At 35.3% G+C, this 20,444-nt stretch overlaps 1 protein-coding gene across 1 annotated transcript in view; it reads right to left on the bottom strand.

Moving 5' to 3' along the window:
• The window catches only part of LOC5571151 (sarcoplasmic calcium-binding protein 1), a 60,089-nt gene extending 43,154 nt beyond the window's left edge, over positions 1–16,935 (bottom strand). The window contains exons 1-2 of the mRNA XM_001653412.2: positions 16,828–16,935; positions 16,267–16,356 (exon numbers count right to left, since the gene is read on the bottom strand). Of these exons, the coding sequence (XP_001653462.1) occupies positions 16,267–16,318 (52 nt within the window). The 5' untranslated portion in view covers positions 16,319–16,356; positions 16,828–16,935. The remainder of the gene's footprint in view (positions 1–16,266; positions 16,357–16,827) is intronic.
• Positions 16,936–20,444: the final 3,509 nt, after the last annotated feature.

Raw genomic sequence — 20,444 nt, 5'->3', positions numbered from 1 at the left:
CGTATAAAACATAAACTGTTTTCATCATTTGAAACTAAAGTTTTTGAAACTTTAGGTGTTTCAGTTGAAACACAGCTTGGTAAATATACTTTCATAGCTGCCTATTTGCCTTTTCAATGCTCTGGGCAGCAAGTTAATTTGCTCCAAACTGACTTGCGTAAATTGACTCGCAATAAGTCAACATTTTTTGTCATTGGTGACTTTAATGCCAAACATCGGTCATGGAATAATTCTCAAAGTAATTCCAACGGCAGAATTTTATTTGATGAGTGCTCTTCAGGATATTTCTCAATTCAATACCCTGATAGCCCCACATGTTTTTCCTCTTCTAGAAATCCATCTACGATTGATTTGGTCTTAACCGACTCTAGTCATCTTTGTACCGGCATTGAAAGAGGAAAACAAATTATTACTAACTAATTGCGAAAAAGCTCAAAAACTTGCTATGCAGTTTGAAAGTGCGCACAATTTTAATTTAGGACTTACTAGTCCAATTGAAAATCAAGTTACTCAGGAGTTCGAAAATATTCTCAATCAAGAGAACGTTTTCGAAAATGCCTGGGAGACTGATTTGGAAGAAGTGAGAACTATTATTAAAAAATTTAAAAATATGAAAGCTCCTGGCGATGATGGAATTTTCTACATCCTCATCAAGAAACTTCCAGAAAGTAGCTTATCATTTTTAGTTGATATATTTAACAAATGTTTTCAATTAGCATATTTTCCTGACAAATGGAAAAATGCTAAGGTTGTTCCAATTTTAAAACCAGACAAAAATCCTGCAGAAGCTTCTAGCTATCGTCCAATCAGTTTGCTTTCCTCCATCAGTAAACTTTTTGAAAAGGTTATTTTGAACAGAATGATGGCCCACATCAACGAAAATTCAATTTTTGCCAATGAACAGTTCGGATTCCGCCATGGACATTCGACCACTCATCAACTTTTACGTGTAACAAATTTGATCCGTTCCAACAAATCTGAAGGCTATTCTACTGGTCTTGCTCTTCTAGACATAGAAAAAGCATTCGACAGTGTTTGGCATGAAGGTTTGATTGTAAAATTAAAAAACTTTAATTTCCCAACATACATTGTTAGAATAATTCAAAGTTATCTGTCAAATCGTACACTTCAGGTTAATTATCAGAACTCCAGATCTGAAAGACTTCCTGTAAGAGCTGGTGTTCCTCAAGGCAGCATTTTGGAACCAATATTATACAATATTTTCACATCTGACTTACCTGAGCTACCTCAGGGATGTCAAAAATCTTTGTTTGCGGATGACACAGGCCTCTCCGCCAAAGGACGAAGCCTGCGTGTTATCTGTAGTCGATTGCAAAAAAGTTTGGATATTTTTTCTTCATACTTGCAAAAATGGAAGATTTCTCCTAATGCTTCCAAAACCCAACTAATAATATTCCCACATAAACCAAAAGCTCTTTATTTGAAACCTTCAAGTAGACATGTTGTCACGATGAGAGGGGTTCCAATAAATTGGTCAGATGAAGTTAAGTATCTAGGGCTCATACTAGATAAGAATTTAACTTTCAAAAATCACATTGAGGGCATTCAAGCCAAATGTAATAAATATGTAAAATGTCTCTATCCCCTTATTAATAGAAAATCAAAACTTTGTCTTAAGAACAAGCTGTTGATATTCCAACAAATTTTCAGGCCAGCCATGTTGTATGCTGTACCAATATGGACTAACTGTTGTAATACCAGGAAGAAAGCTCTGCAGAGAATTCAAAATAAAATAGTACCAATGAGTTACATAGAATATCCAATGTAGAAACATTGGAACAAATGTCAAATACAATCATTAATAATTTCAGGCAAAAATCGTTACAATCTTCTATTGCCACGATTAATGCGTTATATGTTTAGGTTAAGTTAGGTTAAGTATATTAAAAACTTTTTTTTTTCTCTTATAAGCAGGTGAAATCAACTGACCTGTAAAAAAACTAAACTGCTACGGCAAATGAAATGTAATATGTTGTTAACAAAATGTTAATTAAATCTTAAATTTGTTTTACCAAATTAGGATGATAGTGTTGTCAAAAAACACAGAACACCTAGATATAAGAAATGAATGTAATGTTTGGAATGATACTAATAAAAAATTTAAAAAAAAAAAAAAAAAAAAAAAAAAAAAAAAAAAAAAAAAAAAAAAAAAAAAAAGAGTTCAGGTTTTTTGAAAATCTTGCCCTGAATTTTGGAGCCCAAGGTTTTATAAGAAAACTACTGAGAATCTATTAAAACCTTGATGAGAACCATACCTATCCGTTAAACTCCTGTCCAGTATTTTCAAAGAATTATGTCCTGGATTTTGTTAAAACGCAGCCAAGTTTCGTCTAGGGTCAAATGAGAATCATGCGCAGGATTTTGATAAAATTGTGCATAGCAATATGCCACAATCTAACCAAAAATTTATTTTGTAATTTGTAATATAATTAGCATTCTTCCTTAGATGGTATGAATGTGCTGTCCATGATTTTGTTCCAGATTCAGTGTAGAATAAACGCAAGGTTACATCTAAAGATTCTGCAAGGACCTTGCTCAACACTCTTGAGAAACCTGTTCAAGGTTCCCATAAAATTAATATCAATTATTTTGTAAGAAATTTTCCAAACATTTCAGAAACCCAATCCAGGATTTTGCTTGAATCCTTTCCAAAATTGAGCGAAACGTCCAGGATTTTGTGAGAATCCAATGTTTGACCAATTTGACCTATAACCATTATTAAAGTTTGATGGAGGTTTTTTTCTATCAAGTAGTGAAAATTTACATTTATTGTTACGAACTACATATCTTAATTTGAAGCGGTTAGTAAAATGCTAATGCTTTTTCAAATCTTGAAAAAAAATGCATAGAATTCAGCTATTAGGGATTTTCGAAATGTCAAATTTTAGTTGAAGTACACTGCCCATACTCGCATAAGAGTCCCATATGAATTTTCACTACTTTTGAGTTAGCTTCATGAATGATGTTTATTTTTAGTGTACTTTATTAAATCATGCTCAAATTTGTGTCTTTGTATGGACAAACTGCGAAAAAAATACCAAACGATGTGCGTCCCATATTGAAAGTACCCGCATAACAGTCCCATTCATTAATTACGGGGACATTGAAGGGGACCTATTCCTATTATAATGTATGTTGTCTGTCACCGTGATTTTTATTTAATTAAAAAGATAATAACAAAAATTGCAGTGTTTAAAACCATGTTTATTCAAGTAAAATTCTTATTCTTGCTCGACATGAAAGTTTTCCTATCGGTTGCAATAAGTGGTAGAACCACATCTTGCTTTTTCTTGCAAGCTTCTAAACAAAAATTAGCAAAATAACTTACCCTGAATCAATGTTACGGCTATCACTTATATTGTTTTCTGGTCAATTGCCAACGAATACAGGTTCATATTTCAACAGCATGAAGATTGAGGGTTTTGAAACCAGCAATCATCGCCACTGGCATTGTCGATAGGGTTTCCATAGTCAAAGTTAACCTGAGTATGCGAATCGCAAATTGCGACATCAAATGATTCCGGGCATAGCAGGATCATACACATATAGATAATCGCCAACAGCTTTGCCGTCATCAGGGTAATCAAAACTTGCTCAGTTGTTACCTATAGTATGGTTCAAATCCAACATTTTCGTGCTGCGGGAACTGTAAAATCAAATCCTGGAATATCCTCAAAACTATTATACCATTATATAGTTTGATAACTTCAAAGGCCATTTGAATTTGAAAAACGCGAGTACTAACATTTATAAAAAGAAAAATGCCTTGGGGAAGATTGTAAACCTAAACGTAAATGTGTCAAGGTGCGCGATAACAAAGTAAGCGGGTCCCAAGTAATGGGACTGGTATGCGGGTATATTTGTGTTCGGCAAGTCAAATACTCGGATAACAAGTCCCACTGGTTTGTATCTTATATTTTGGCATGAAAAATAACCATTTCAACTGTATTTTCGTTGTTGAAGGTATTATAATTCTTCAAAGATATTGTGTTGAGTGATGCTACCATGATTTACTACTTTCAGAAGCGGCGAAACGAGAACATTTGAAAATATGTTTAGAAGCGTTTTTCTCGACACGCTGAATTTCCTAATGGGACTGTTATGCGAGTATGGGCAGTACAGCTTGAATATAAAATAAAAGAAAGGTGAAGGGCGGATGCGGCCCGCGGGCCGTACGTTGAGCAGTCTTGTTCTATGGCCTACTTGGATTCAAGAATTGTGAGGGTCAATATTAGAGCATCTGAATGCTTGCTATAGAACACTAAGCTGGCCGGCTCTGTCACAGTCCCAGCAGCAAGGCTGAAAAATGAGCAACAGATCCTTACTAATTTCTGTCATGAACTTTAAAAAGATCCTTGACATTCTGGTAAGCTTTCTGGATATTCAGTAAAATAAGATACAAATGTAATTTCCTGTTATTTTGCTGGGATTCCGGTAGAACCCTTGGTTTTTTTTGTCCAGGAATTTCCACAAGATTTTTTTGGATCCGGTGTGATTCCTGAGGTTCTATGGGAAACTCAGTTATTTTGATTATATTCGAGCGTCTTTCAGGTAGGATTCCAAAGAACCTGGTGGATTTTTTTTGGGATCCCCATGATTCCTCTTGAGATCCAAGGATTTGCTTGAGTTTTTTTTAATTTCAATGAGAATCCTGGAGCACCCACACTAAGTCTGTGAAACATTTGACCAATTCATTAGTTGTAATTTGTCATTTCTATGATCATTTTTCCCTAAAATGGTTAAATTTAACTTCGCGGTTGAACCGTTCGGATTTTCACAGACGAATATGAATGTTTGAAAATATTTGGTGAGAATTCGACGGTGCTCATATCGTTTGAAAGCTTTGAAACATGACGGTTTCCCGGTAACAAACCTGATTTGTTATTCCACTTGTACAGCTATCGCCAAAACGTGTTCACGTAATTGTAATCATGGAAATTGACAGATTTTTTTTCATCAAAATGTTACAACTTCAGAAATAACATATAATCTTCAGATATATCAGAAAAATGAACCGTTTTTTGATTATCTTTATATTTTTCTCGGAAAGATATCGTAGTGAAAAGCAAATTGTGAATGTTTCATTAAGATATGAACATGTTCAATCCTCTGGGATTTTTTAAATATTCGTATGGAAAACAATTTCGGAAACTTCACACTTTTCTCAATGCCTACTTTTTACATATGGAACTGACTTGCGATTCACGGCAGTAAAAGTAAATAAAATGGATCATTGAAGGTAGTTTTTGCAAGTGGTCACCGCATTAAAACAATGGCGCCACTGCATATGGGATTTAACATTGTGACAGCATTGCTGTTCTGTCAAACACACAAGGCTACGGTGGCGCTATCTATGCTTTCCATAGCGGTCGTTTTGGTTATTTTAATGATCCATTGGTTGAATCAATCAAGCTATATAGAGTAATCTAAAGACTACCAATAAATGACACATTCCTGATTCAGATTTACTCACAGAACAAGCTATATTAGTGTAAACTATCTACCAGAATATCGTTTTTTTTTCACAACATGTCAAATAAGCCACTAGCTACGGTACATTTTACGTCAATTCGCCGATAATCCTGCGAAGATAAGTGAAGACAGTCAACAATGAGTGTGAGAGATTGGTTACCGCTCCTGATTGAAAATTCACGCTAAATAGATGATGTATACTACATACACAGGTGGCAACTGGTAGTGATTGTTGGCGCAACTGCTTTTGAGTTGAAAAAGGTACTTACAGTCATCCAGCTTACTCTCATCCTTCTCGTGCTGAACAAGTTTTCCCGAGCTGTGTAAATTAAATTGTTTTAATTCCACTGATTGAATACGTGAGTGGAATTTCGTTCTATCTTCGATAGCTATAATGAGCGAGGAATGCAAGAGAACGTGGGAAATTGTTTTGATGCTGTAAGTTTTCCATTCGGTACGGTTTGGATTGGAGTGATTTTGACGACACCAACTTTCGGACAATAAACCGAATACCTTTCTCTGCTCATAAATTTTGAACTATGCGATTTTCTATCGCACAAAGCGTCTTCAAGAAGAGAATACCAACTATACCAACAAACTGTTATACGGTAACTTAAATTCATATACGTACTTTTTTCGATACTGGATTCACTTCAAGTTGGAACCGTCCGGGTCCTTCGGTTGATCAATTGAAAGATTTCAAAGCATCTGTCGTGAAAATCATTTACAGAAATGTCCATGACACGCATTCGTGTCGTAATTTCTTTGTAACTTAATGTATAAAGCAAGAGTTGCACACCATTTTTCATGTGAAATATGAGTTGAGGACCCGCCTCCCATCGTAAAGCATTCAGCGGAACGTGAATTTTCCAACGAAACCCTTCCATCCTCTGATCAATGTCCCATATTACATTTCGTTCTTTAATCTTTTTTGAGTTTTTATTTAAACAAGCATACGCTGAAGGGTATGTGTGCACATTGTGATATTAGGCCAATTTTTCCACAGCGATTACGAGCATCGCCTGAAGTGATTCCCATAAACAATCCGACAATTATGTTCTCCGCTTGAATTTGTATACATTTGGGGCCATTAATTGATGAATGATTCATCTGTTCCTCGAACTGCTCTCAATGGGGACAGAAAATACACGTTCAGTTTATAAGTAAATGCGTTCTACGAATTTCGAGGTTTGACATCTAGACTTGTGAATTTATGATAAAGCGATCTGGGCACACCCCCTCTCCTTCTTTTCTCGGTTCAATCCGCGTTGAGTCAGGGATGGCTAAGTAGCTGAGGAAAATTCCACCCATCAGATTACAGACTCGAAACGGTGGAACAACAGCAATCAATTTGGTTTCACTTTCTGCCTAGCTATCTTTTAGGTACTCACTTTTAGCGGTCTTTTCTTGGAGAAGACGACGCATATTTAATTTTTCCCACGGTTGCTCCTGGCGGAGCCACACCGTGAATTAAACATCAATTTGACTTGGCAGCTTGCTTACTTTCTTAAAGTACAGATTGACTTACAAATAAAATTGTAATTGGATTACGTTTCTCTAAAAGATCTAAATATGCTTTTGAGTATTTCAAATTTGAATGCTCATTTAATGGTTAAGATACGTTAAGAGGACGAGCTGTTCAGATTTCTATTAGAAAATAACATTCATATAGCAGTTATTACTGAAACTTATCTGAAACCTGGGTCTAACCTCAAAAGAGATCCGAACTTTTTTGTTTATCGTAATGATCACCTGTATGGAGAAGTAGTAGAGTTGCTATCATCATTCATAGGCGTCATTTGAAAACAAATATTTGGGTGTTTCTGTTGAAGCACAGCTTGGTAAATATACTTTCATAGCTGCATATTTACCTTTTTAATGCTCTGGGCAGCAAGTTAATTTGCTTCAAACATACTTCAGGACATTTGTTAATTCAATACCTTGAAAGCCCTACTTGTTTTTCCTTTTCTAGAATTGATTTGGTCTTAACCGTCTTTAGTCACCTTTGTAGCCAACTGGTTACTCACGTTGACTTTGATTCTAGTCATGTTCCTGTTACATTTCGAAAATCCCATGGAGCGATTCTCAATCTTTCCAACTCCACTTTCCATTATTTAAGCATTATTATGTGATTCAAAATAAGTTAATAAACGTGTATCGAAATCGAATGCAAAATTTCAATGCAAATCATGCTGTATTATTAAAAAAAATCTTGTCTAATAAAAATACTTATCATTCCAATTATGAATCAATCTGACAATAAAATAAGGAATTCTGATAATCTTTTTCGTAGAAAATAAGAAATAAATTGATTTTTTATTCACTGGGTCTAATCTTACTCTCAATGATCCACATAAAATACACCGGTCCCCATTCGAGAAGTCTCTGGAGTAATTCGTGGAGTGGAATTCAAGTGGAAATATTTACAAAACCTTCTGAAGAAATTTCTTGCGTAGCCTTCAGAGCAATGCTTGATAGTATTGCTAGTAGAATTTCAGGTCAAATATTAGGAAAATTTAAAAAATCTTCTTTGTGGTTTGCTTTCGACTTACTCACTAATATTTTTAACGGTTTTCGGCTGTTTCAGCCTAGAAAAGCAGCTAAAACACCTATTCCATCTACTTTTCTACGTTTCGGTGTAGGTGCGGGCGAAACTTGTTCGTCGCGAGCTTTTATACCAACAAAAAGTTTTATAGTTATGGTGAAGAACAACAAAAACGAAATGCATGTATAAATTAGCCGTAGAGGGACGCCATCATCAAAACCTGTTCAACTTTTTTTTAAGGTTTCATCTAGCTCATGTCCGCAACACCTTTTTGAACTGCAGGCCAAATTGTTGATACAATATAATACGGTACTACACTTCCAGAAATCGTATGAAAATCAGTCAAGAGATTGTTGTCTTGAAAATTGAATGAAATTTTGGTGAATATTGCAATCTCTGCTATTGTGCAATTTGCATAAATTTTTGTGAAAACATCTCCCAGGATTTTGTAATAATATTACCCAGAGTTAAAACCGTGCTCAACTGGGGGTGCGAAGTCGAATGTTTAGGTCGTTATGAATATTTTTCCTTCAAGTTGTTGGGAGGTGTGATCAACCAACTGATTTAAGCCTAAAATAAAATAAAGAGTTCTTCATTATTAAACATAACAATAACGAATTAAGATTATTCCCGCAAATCCAAACAAAATTTTCATGTGGTTGGAAGCAAAATGGAACAATGAAATTTAACGGTTCGTCAAGGCATGCTGAGGATGTATTTCCAAGTTTCAGTTCAGTGATGGTAATTAGCTGGGAGGGAGGCACAGATAATAGACACGAAATATTGAACAACACTCCAAATTGTAAGATAACTTCCGCACACCAACGACAATCAAGGCAGGCTTGGGAAAAATCGCTAGTTTTCTTTTGATGTGTACCTGCGATCTTTCTGGACAAACTTGGAAAAAGGGCCATTGTTTTATGTGTATTTAATTTTAATTTTGATCGGAAAAGAGTAAAAAGATGCGTGTTTCAGTACTTTATATTCATTCAAATTAAAAGGTGCTATCGTGGCTTTGCTTTTGGGTGTGCAGGAATTTATTTTCAACCGATTGTTGTCAACTTTATTGAAATGCAAAAATATGTTTTGATCAATTACGCGCTTTTTTCATGTTTGTCCATTCCTTAAGATCTGGGCTCACAGTGACAGTTTGTGACAGCAGAATCTTCAAAGTTATATCTTATTGAATTCTTGAATAAAAGTCTGTAGTCTCTGTTAAATATTCTAGTAAAATAATGTTTTGTATTTTAGAGTTTTACTTAGAGAAACCAGAGACGTCTCTGGAGAAACTCCTGAAAAATTATTATAAATTTCATCATAGTAATTTTTTGCCTTAGGCGATTTCAGCACTTAAAAATCCTGAAATAGTTTCTTCCTGGTAAAAAAAATTCTACAGGATCTTGTTTCCAGCTATCTTAGGTAACATTTCGTCAAGAATATTTTAAGATATTCCTCAGAAAAGTGGGCAGTGATTATTAGTAGACTTTTTGGAGCACTTTACGGGAGAACCCCAGAAAAGTTATCAGAAGAAATATGTAGAGGAATTACTGAAAATATATCTCGAAAATCTTTGGAAGGCATATTTGAAAATACTCTTATTATGAAATAATCCTTTGTTAAAGCAAATTTAGAGAGGAATAATATCTGGAGGAATTATATAAAGAATCCGTGAGGGAAATCAGTGGTGTTAATAGTTGAATTAATAGACAGATACATGAAGGTATATAATTCCTTGTTCACGAAGAAATCTATGTTAGAATATCTAGAACAATTCATAAGCTATTTCTTTAGGTTAGGTTTGATTAATGATGCTGAAGAAGACTAGTCAAGTGGTAGTCAAAACATGTATATCTGTGGGCGGAGCTAAAGGTACAAAAACTCAAATCTACTTTTTGATTCTCTTCTGATCCTGATCAAATCTCAAACCTACTTTTCGATTCTGCTCAGAGTTCGAGCATTAAAATAATTGTTTATCGTTACATTTTGTTTTCGATTAATAAAATGTCATTCATTAAATTAATGAAAAGGTGATATACGTATATTTCACATGCAGCCTTATGGCACATGTCATATACCGCCTCCACTTTTGAACTCTTAAATACTATCGTTTACGATTTTGTGTTTACTGGGTTACCATATGATGTGATTCAAAAAATCGTTTTTGCTCTACACCGCTCATTAGATTCTAAATCAAATTCTGAGTGTCCTCCACAAATTTGAACTCATTCGTATGAAAATTGAGACTGCTCAAGCCCTTCAAAGTTTGTGTAAGAATTACTATGGGAAAAACAAGCAATTCATTCAATCAATCACAGTGTTTAACCACGTTTCCTTGAGGGCTTGTATGGTGCTGGTACTGTCAGAGGCATTTACAAGATACAACTTTGCCTAAGACTGTTTTTAAATCGGACGCCTCAGTAATTAGTAATTAATTTTTGTCTGAGTTGAAACTTTTTGGCTACAACAGTTGAGCTTCTCTACTGGCCTCACTGGATATATGCAGAAAAACATAGTAGCCAGGTATCTTTGTGAATGTTGCCGTTGTGATGGCACACTGCGAGAAAATTTCAAACACCTTGGTGAGCCTTGAAAAATGATCACAAAAATTTCTGGTCACATATAGGTCTCCAAGCGCAAAACGCAACATACTGTTAGCCATCTATACTTTGGAAGCTCAACCATTTAGAGGATGATAGATTTGATATTTTACGCATTCATCACATGCCTCTGTAGGGTATATATAATATAATATATTTTATTTTCCTGATAAAAGGCTGTTGACAGTGAAAAAGCTGGATGGAAAAGGTAGAAATATCCATTTTCTATGTTCTACATTTGTTTGTTTTTCATATTATTCTACTACTTACATATAAGGGGTCATGCACAAATTACGTCACGCTCCAAGGGGGGGAGGGGGTCGAGCCAAGCGTGACAAGCCTTACGAAATTTTCGGAAGACTCAGGTTAGTTTCATGGGCACTTTCGCCTGAACGATTTTTGCGCTCAAATAAAACACGTTTCGGAATATTTTTCGCTGCCCCCAAAAATACTATCGAGTGTAGAAATGAATTCTCTACCTGTGGATCTCAATAAGTTCCATACATTACTTCACTTAAGCGGGTAAAACAAGTATTTCGTTTCAAGTGTTTTGAAATCATGAATGGGTTTGACCTGGGAGGGAGAAACCGATACAAAATTTCTGAACGTCAAGGTGAGTCGAGATTTCGCTGTCACGAACTGTCACTGTGAGCCCAGATCTTAAAGAGTGAACAAACATAGTTAAAGCGCGTAGTTCATTAAAACATAGTTTTGCATTTAATCAAAGTTGACAACAATCGGTTGATAATCAATTTCTGCACCTTTATTTTGATGGAATATAAAGCACTATTTTACTCTTTTCCAATAACAATAAAAATAAAACGCACAGAAAACTTTGGCCATTTTTTCATGTTTGTACGGAAAGATCGAAGGTGCACAACAAAAGAAAACCAGCTATTTTTCCTCAAGCTTGCCTTGATTGTCGTTGGTGAACTGGAGTTATCTTGCAGTTTGGAAATAGTAGTTTACGGAACAAGTTGCAGAATGATGATTTTTACAGCACGAGTCGTAAATTTATCCTACGAGGCTTGCCGAGTAGGATAATTACCACGAGTGCTGTAAAAATCGAGTTCTGCAACGAGTTACGTACAACATTTTTTGCAATTTCGTAGAAGACCACTTGAGGGTATCAGAAATTATATCGGAATGCATTCACCATTATTTTACAATTTCTGAGAAATTGTTGTGTTATGATTCATTACGCAACTCAAAACAGTTGCGTAATGAGAAAGCGTTGCGTAATGAATCATTACAGCACTGGTTTCAGTTAGGTAATGACTATTCCCGCACTGTATACTTCAGTGCAGGAAAGTAGGCCGTTTGATGACAGATTAGCGTGATGGAAAACAGCCTATTACGATGAGAAATTGCAAAAAGTGTTGTTTCATATTTCGTGTGTAGTATCTATGCCTCCCTCCCAGGGTTCGACATTGCTTTGGGAAACCATAATCATGACGACAGCAGCACACCCCAGCGGTCGAATTGAGGTTTTGGGAGCGAATCGCGTTTTAAGCACAGCTTCTTTTCACATGAAATCAGCTTTCAGGAGCCAAATGAAGAAAATCATGAAGGGATTTGTAAAAGATAATCAAGAACAAGGTTTGGTTAAATAAATAAAATAAAATAAATAAATTAACCTTCAAGTATCCCAGAAGGCAATAACCATCATTTTTTGCGCTTGAACCTCCGGTTTGATATTATTATCTTTCGGGCCTAATCTTCGACTTCTTGAAACTCGCCCATGCTTGTCTTTCTAAAACAGAAAAAAAATCCTCATTGTGATAATTTAATTCGCAATTTTCCGTGAACGGTTCACAGCCTCCACACCACCACCACCCATCAAAGCAAGCCAACGCAACGTAATAACGATTCAAACAGCAAATACCCATCCAATTTTGTTTCCACTTGAGAACAAATTGCCTCTTCGAGAACCGCTTTCGGTCGGTTGCTTATTCTTGCCACTACTGTTGATGTTAATTTTCACCTAGCCTGGCCGTTGTGCAGCATCGCTGATGAGATGGAGCAAACAAATGAATCAACCTCTGCAAAATGGGGATTAGTTGCCAGGAATTCGATCAGCATTTGCTAATAGCCCCAGGGCGGCCAGACCGGCAAACAGGCACGGGAAAAGCACGTCTCTAATGGCTCGGAGGCAAACCGCTGGAAAGTGCAGATGGAATTTTCTTGAGTGCATCTGACGGACGATGGTTGCACAAAATCTACAGGTTGCGAGACGAGCAGTTATTTGCTACACTGATTAGAGTGGGGGGATATCAAATAACGAAGCAGGCCACTTCTCAGGCTCGAAAGTGTTTAATTAGTTGTACATTTGGATGAGTTTCTTTGAATGGCTAATGGGTATGTTGGCTTTGATGACAGCGTTGTCCGTTTGGCAAAAACAAAGGAGGCGCATGGTCGATTGTGGCTTGTAGCATGAGCGACCAGTTTACTGCGATCTACTTTCAACGCGGTAAAGTTTCGCGATTCAGCATAAGCATACAGTTAAAAAAGAAATGTTTTGGCCTTCGATGCGTGGGAAATTAGTTTTCTAAATTGGCCAAGACTTTCTTTTTCAATTGAAATCCCTAATTGAGAAGAAATGCCATTCCAAATGGACTTCGCTGTAAAAATGTTTTTTGACTCATTTGGAGAAATTCATTGAACGAATAGCATGTTTGGCTCAAAGCCCGCATTGATAAAAGTAAATTCTTGGTTTATCTTGATGCGTGGGAAATTAGGTTGGAGATTTGCTGTTTGTTTCTCATTGCAGTACTCTGGTGATTTGGGTAGGAAAATTTCTTGAGAGATTTCTTTTGAACTACAAATTAGCTGCAAGTTCTTCACCAGAAATCATGTTGGCGTTATATTGTTTCTCTAGTCACAAGAAAGATTGTTCAAGTTATCAACTGTGTATATTCATGGGAGTAATCTGAGAGGGACAGGAAAAAATGAATGAAAAAATCGCTACTGGAATTATTATTTTTTTGCTTAAAGTTTCCAATTGACTCCCGCATTCACAATTATAAAATAATTGTGTCATGGTAGGTTGCTTGGAGATATTTTGAAGTCCATCAATCAATTCGTTTTCTGAAAAAGATCGTACCAGAAATAGTCGGATATCATCGAATTTCTCCCAGGTAGAATTCATTTTATATTCCTCTAGATATTTTCCTAAGATTTTTCAAGAAGTTCCTGCAATAACCAATCCAAGAATTCTTCTAGCAAGTCCTCAACAATACTTGCTTAGAGATATTTTTTGGGAATGCCTCTGGATCCTTCTAGAAGTTCATTCATGCATTACCCCGAGAATTTGTCTCAAAACTACTTCAAAAATTATTCTATAGAATCTAGATGGATTTTTTTTTTAACAATAGAAATTGTTTGATATTTTTTTTCCAAAAATTCAAGCTTAAACATATTGGTGTATTTATAGGGATTTCATCAAGTATTCGTCTGAGATTGCACCTTAAGGTGTTTCTTTCTACATTTACTTCTTGTTAAAATTATTTCTAGTTTTACTTCCGTAATATACCAGGATATTATTTTCTATTTTTTTTCTGATATTTCTTTACGGATTATCCCATCTACCAAAACCCTTTTTCTTCGCATTTTATCACATATTTCTTGATAAAATGCATTCCGGGGCTCATAAAAAAATCTGTATAAAGATACTTGTAAGTCTCACGGATTAAAAAAAAATAGAAATTTCTTTAATAGGAACCTACAGTCCTAATTTAGTCTAAAAACCGATTTTTGAGATTTTGTCACATACTTTGTTTTAAACCCAAATTTTAAGTATATTTTGTTGTCCGTGTCTCTTCCGAAATGTCAATTAGGAACAACCCTAGTGTTAAAAATTAAAGCCCCTGTGGCGTTAATTGTCGATCGTGTCGATGTCGATAAGTGAACGTTAAAGTTTAAATAGCCGTTATTTAGCGGGAAAATTCGCCAGAGTAGTAGCAGGATCACGCTCTATCAGTTCATATAATAAAAACAAGGATTTAAAACTTTATCAAACATTTTTGGACCCTATTACCTAACAGAATTGCTAAGGTTATCTTAGAATGTCTATAGGAGTTATCTAACTAGTTTTTTTTTTAAGAATTCAACCAGGAATTTCACTAGAAACATTTTTGAGCACTCTGCCCTTCGTAGGGATTCTACAAGAATTTCTTCAGAGCTTTTTCAAACATGGCTTTGTGATGGCATTCAATGTCTTTAGTATTCCATGCATGCTTTATAAGCGATCATCGAATAAAATTTTGCCCTCTTTCGATTTGAAAACTAAGTTTCTCTATACGTTTTAGAATCAAGGAATATTCATGCCAAATGCCATGAAAAATCATCAGGAATTATGTCTAAAGAAGTATCTTGAGGACCAAAAATGATGAGAAAAAAGGTGAATGGAGTTTGGAAAGTAATCTTGATTTAATTTCTGAAAAACATTGATAGTATCCCGAAACAAATCCTAAGGAATTCCGAGTGTAATTCCTGAAGAAAATCAACAGAAAATATGTATAGGGCTCTTTTGAGATATTTCTGAAAAAAATTCCCACAGTAAAATCCACATTTAAAGTCATTGTTTCTAAATCATAAAAATTAATTGTAGGTGATTGTAACATAATTTCCATTTATTTATTCTAAATGAAAGAAGTTTACAAAGGCTTGCATAATAAAATATCTATTAAGTTTCGTATGATGGATTTTCTGTTGATAAACAAATAATTTGACAGTTCAAAGTCAGTTCAAATTATTGCAATTATAAATCAACGTTTATTGCTCATATCTCAAATTTATCAAATCGTGCCAAAAATTTCATGGCCAACTACAAGTTTCAACATATTCTGTAATGGCAAAATGTGCCAACTTTTGAACAACATGTTTGCCTCTGCCCAAATAAATTGCATAAAAATTGACTATGCCTCCGTATCCCATTAGCTGGCAACGAGCACGCGACAAACTCATTCATGTCAAGAGTTCATCGATTGATTTACGGCGCACTGGTCGTAACTTCTGCACAATAAAGGCTAAACGGCACTGCAATTTCTTCGCCACCCACTCTTGAACAAAAAAAAATATAACAAGGAAGAAGGTCAGAGCCGTAAACCTATAAATTGTAACCAGGTACCTCCTTGGTTTTATACAGTTGAAAATCCCCAGGCGGCATTCTTCTCACGCTTCGAGTTTTAATTACAAACGGTCGACGTGTTAACTGACCGCGCCAGCCTGGTGAAGAATTCCGTAACGAATTATGAAGCAGCCGTAATTGTCTTTTGCTACTTTTATAAATAGTACTTCGCGACCTGGGATCCTGCGATGTCCCATAATGATGAGGATGATGAAGATGCACCAGAGAAAGTACTTGTACTCATACACACGCGATAACACTAGGCCTTGCATCATAATTGGCTCGTGTGGCTTTTAGATTTTTATATGCGTATCTATCTGGTAGCACTGTACATCAAGTTTTCATAGGTTTCAAAATCACGTGTGCCTACTTTGTTCTTCAGTCGTTATAATTTTAATTTTCATATACAATATCCATTGGCGTAACGCGTTTAAAACTTCCATGTCATTTTAACATATTATTTCATAAATTGTTTTACAGTTCACTTTAAAAATGATACATACCGTACATGTGGCCGACGATGAATTCGACGCGCTTTTCCCATGGGTAACTCATTTTGATTTTGGTATTAATTTAGGTTCTACTTGAACTAACTGCGAAGAGAACGAGAAAAAATTCTATTAAACTTGGAACACTCTCTATCTTCGTTTATTTATTGCACACAAAATCAACACTGTTACAACACATAATTCAAAGTCTTCTGATAGCAGCAACAATATTGAAACTTTTTTCGATTTGATTCAAATTGATCCATTAGGTGGTATCCAGTCAGCAACGGAAGTTGAAGTTTGCAACACTGTTCAATATTGTTATTACTGTTAGAACTACGATTGCTTTAGGCTTATGAAGAGTTCAAGCACTTTTTCACTCAACAGTTTTGAATTGTTCTTAAAATTTGCACAAACAAGTCCAACGATTTCAGCGATTTCAACCGCCAACGAGATGAAACATGCACTGAAATGCTTTCTCCTGTACGGTAACACCCAAAAAACGACAAACACACAGTAGGCGCTCTATTGTCCGTTTGGGCCTACTACGATCAGAGCAAAGGAAGAGGCTATTACTTGTCTAAACCAACTCCCGTCGAAGACTAAAACAATCTTGAGAGTAATGTTTTGTGGTGCTCAGTTTTAAAAACTTTTACGCGGCTACCAAACTGATAAAAGTGCCCCAGGCGGACCCGAAATAGGCATCGAGCGTGCCGAATGTGGGAACGATCTTCGTTTTTGGTGCCGAGTGTGCGCACTGGCCACCAAGCCGGAACGGAACAATCGCCCGCCGGGAATATCAGCTGGGCGCGCGAAAATGCACCACAACAGGTGGCCGAAGGATGCAGCAACGTGACATTAACGGAAAATGCGGATGCAGATGCCTATAACAGTCTTAATTGGCTTTGTTTGTAAGTTACTTCCTGTTTTTCTGTAATAAATTCGGAGTTTTTTTTTGTTTATCTAATTCCTTTATTAGTATCATTTCTAATACTTTATTAATTTATCATATGTATCATATGTAGGTATTCTGTGTTAGGCAACACTAGCATCCCAAGTTGGTATAACTAAAGTCTGGCCTGACAACTTGTTTGAAGCATTTAATCTTGTTCTCACGAGATTGCAATGTTTCGATTTTCTGTTAATAAGAAGACGCAGAGTTGAGTTGAGTTTCCAATCAGGAGAAATCTTCCATTTATGCAAGTATAAAAAACAAGCTTTTTTGCATTCTACTACACTGCCCATAAAAGCATAACCATAGACAAACAGACGTAACACTGACGAAATTTCCATCGACCACGCATTTAACGATCATTTCAAATTTGCTATGTTACAAATCTCACAACCAGAGGCACGCGCATCGTTTTTCTTTGCGTTTGACGTTTCACACTACCGCCATCTGCCGGTCTTGTTGCACGAAACACCTTTTCGTGCAACATGCTCACTAGATGATGACGGTCTAAACTGGGCGATGAAATTTGTAGAATTTTGTGTTACGTCTGTTTGTCTAGGGCATAGCTGTCCCATAAGAAAAAAGTAGGCATTGAGAAAACAGCGCTCGAAATTTTAAGTTTGTCTTCTTATACAAATATACAATATTCTCCAGTACATTTCTGCATGCTATGTTCATTTAGCACCACCGCATAGATAACTTACATTGCTTCTATTGATTCGAAAACAAATGGGATATAAATACTGTAATGCCTTTATTTTTCAATATGGGACTAACTCCATTTTTTCTCACAACATTATCAAACGAAGTGTGTTAATTTTTATATGCGTAGCAAATTGTATACAGAAAAATGAAAGTTGCAAAAGGAAAAGGTGCTGGTAAGAAAATCCATATGTAATAGTTATGCTTTTATGGATAGCAGGAATCTTACAGATTTTCTTTTAAGAATTCCTACAGGGAAACTTACAAGGGTTCTGGGAGTTGTTTCACTCAGAATTTCTTTTTGAATATCTCCAAGATTTCCTCCAACGATTTTGTTGCGTATTTTTCTAAAGATACCGTCGTTGGGGGTGAGATAGCGTTGGGCAAAGTTGACCAGAACATCGATATTACTGAATCGATTCAAAATTGATATGTCGAATCGATTCACCGATTTAATCGAATCATTTGAATCGATGTTTTTGAATCGATTCGATTTTCAAGCTAATATGAAAATTTACAAAAAACATGCTTTCAAAATGAGAACAAATGCATTTGCATGTGATTTTCAAATTCCTTCAATGGGTAACGTTTGAAATCAAAAAAATATATTAAACACTTTAAGGCTGATTCATAATGAGGTTTATGGTTTATCAACTCATAAAAAAATTCTGATCAATTTCATTGTTTTGAATCGAAAGAAAAAATCGAATGAAAAAAATCGATTCGTTTGATATTGAGTACTCTCAACATCGATTTAAAAAATCGATTAATCGGAACGAAAAAATCGATTTTTGGAACATCGATTCAAAATCGCCCATCGCTAGGGTGAGAATGGGTCAAAAAAGGATATGTACGATTTATTTATTAAATAACTTTCGCAATTACATTCCAATAAACTTGAAATTTAGTGTGTATGTAATTTGATAACATTTTAACAACTGTCAAAAAAATTATAGAAAAATATTTATTAACTGCGGCGCTACAAGTGAATGAAAAATGACCCAATCTCACCCCATAGAGGGGGTGACATTGGGTCACTGTAATTGAAATGACTTGTTTTTGTGAATATGATTGCAAAACCATTCACAGCTGAAAAATATTGATGATATACGATGCAAACAAGATGAACAGACATCTAAGATGTTTCACAAGTATGATAACCACACTTAAAAGAACGATTATGGCAAAAAACTTAAGAGCTATGAGAAAAAATATGTAAACCCAACATTTATCGTCAAATTTACACAAATGTTATTGTTTTTCTACTCAAATTGACTTTGAAGATCTCATCCCCATTGCCAGAAAGCCTATTCAGTTTCCTCGAAGATTTACAGAAACAGAGATTGTTTTAAACCTTCGCAAAAAGTTAAATTTCGGTGCAACATTCCACGATCAATACATTTAAGGCAGATGTTGACGTCATAATCCCGGTATTTCAGCGATCCAACTCAATTGCACTTCCGTGCGAAGTTTTTATAATATGAAAACACTAAGAAATGATTAAATTTGGAAACAAAATTATTTTGATAAAATATTACGATGTTGTTGGCGCACGAAAAACAGTTTCTAGTTTAAGAAGTTGTCAAAATGCATTGCATTGTTATTCAATGCACGAAATCCTCAACTAGACTTGTTTGGTGTTTCAGCGATGCTGTATTTAGAAAGAATAAACATATCTTAATGAGGAAAGAGTACACATGGCACCGTAAAAGGACAAAAAAGTAGACTTGTGATTTCATTCACCATTGTTCTTCCTTAACCCAATCTCACCCCCATTTTAAATGCATTAGACACCGTATCAAAAAAAAAAAAAATAAAATAAAAATAAAATTTGTGTGGTAAAATCAAATACATTCCGGAAAATACGTGTGAAGTGTATTGAAAAGGCTTTCAGCCTTCTACTAATATAACAATAGAGATTAAAGTACATGCGTTATACTTTGAACAGGAGAAATTTAAAGTTGTAATTTATGCCTAGTTTCAACACACAACTTCATTGATATATTAAACAAAAACTACTATTTTCAAAAATTTATATTGTGATTTATTATGTGCAATGATATGTTCCCTAAAAAATGAATTATAAATTTTAGTAATACCAGCGTTATTAGCTGAAATATTTCATAAATCATATTTTTCCGTTTTGACCCAATCTCACCCCCCAGACCCATTGTCACCCCCATCGACGGTACCTGAATGATTTTCTCCAAGAACTCCCGAAGAAACTTTAGATGAAATCGTTTAAGATACTTCTTGAGACTTCTTGAGATTCTAATTCAATTGCAGTCGAATATTTTATAATACATTCATAAATAATGAAGCGTGAACAAAAAGATTGTAGACGTTTATCAAGCCTTTTATTTATTCATATTGGCATTCATTGAACTTTATAGAAAAGTTCGGCCTTCAATCACCTTGATTTTTCATTTCTGAGTTGTGTTACCGTTATAACATTAAGTTTCTCGATAACGCTGCAAATGCGCTATGCATATTGCTGATAACATTCCAGTTGGAACGTCCCAAAAATATGCACGCTCCT

Source organism: Aedes aegypti, chromosome 2 (genome assembly GCF_002204515.2).
Source record: "Aedes aegypti strain LVP_AGWG chromosome 2, AaegL5.0 Primary Assembly, whole genome shotgun sequence".
In the NCBI taxonomy this organism is placed as follows: Eukaryota; Metazoa; Arthropoda; class Insecta; order Diptera; family Culicidae; genus Aedes; species Aedes aegypti.
This window is presented reverse-complemented; position numbering and strand designations above follow the sequence as displayed.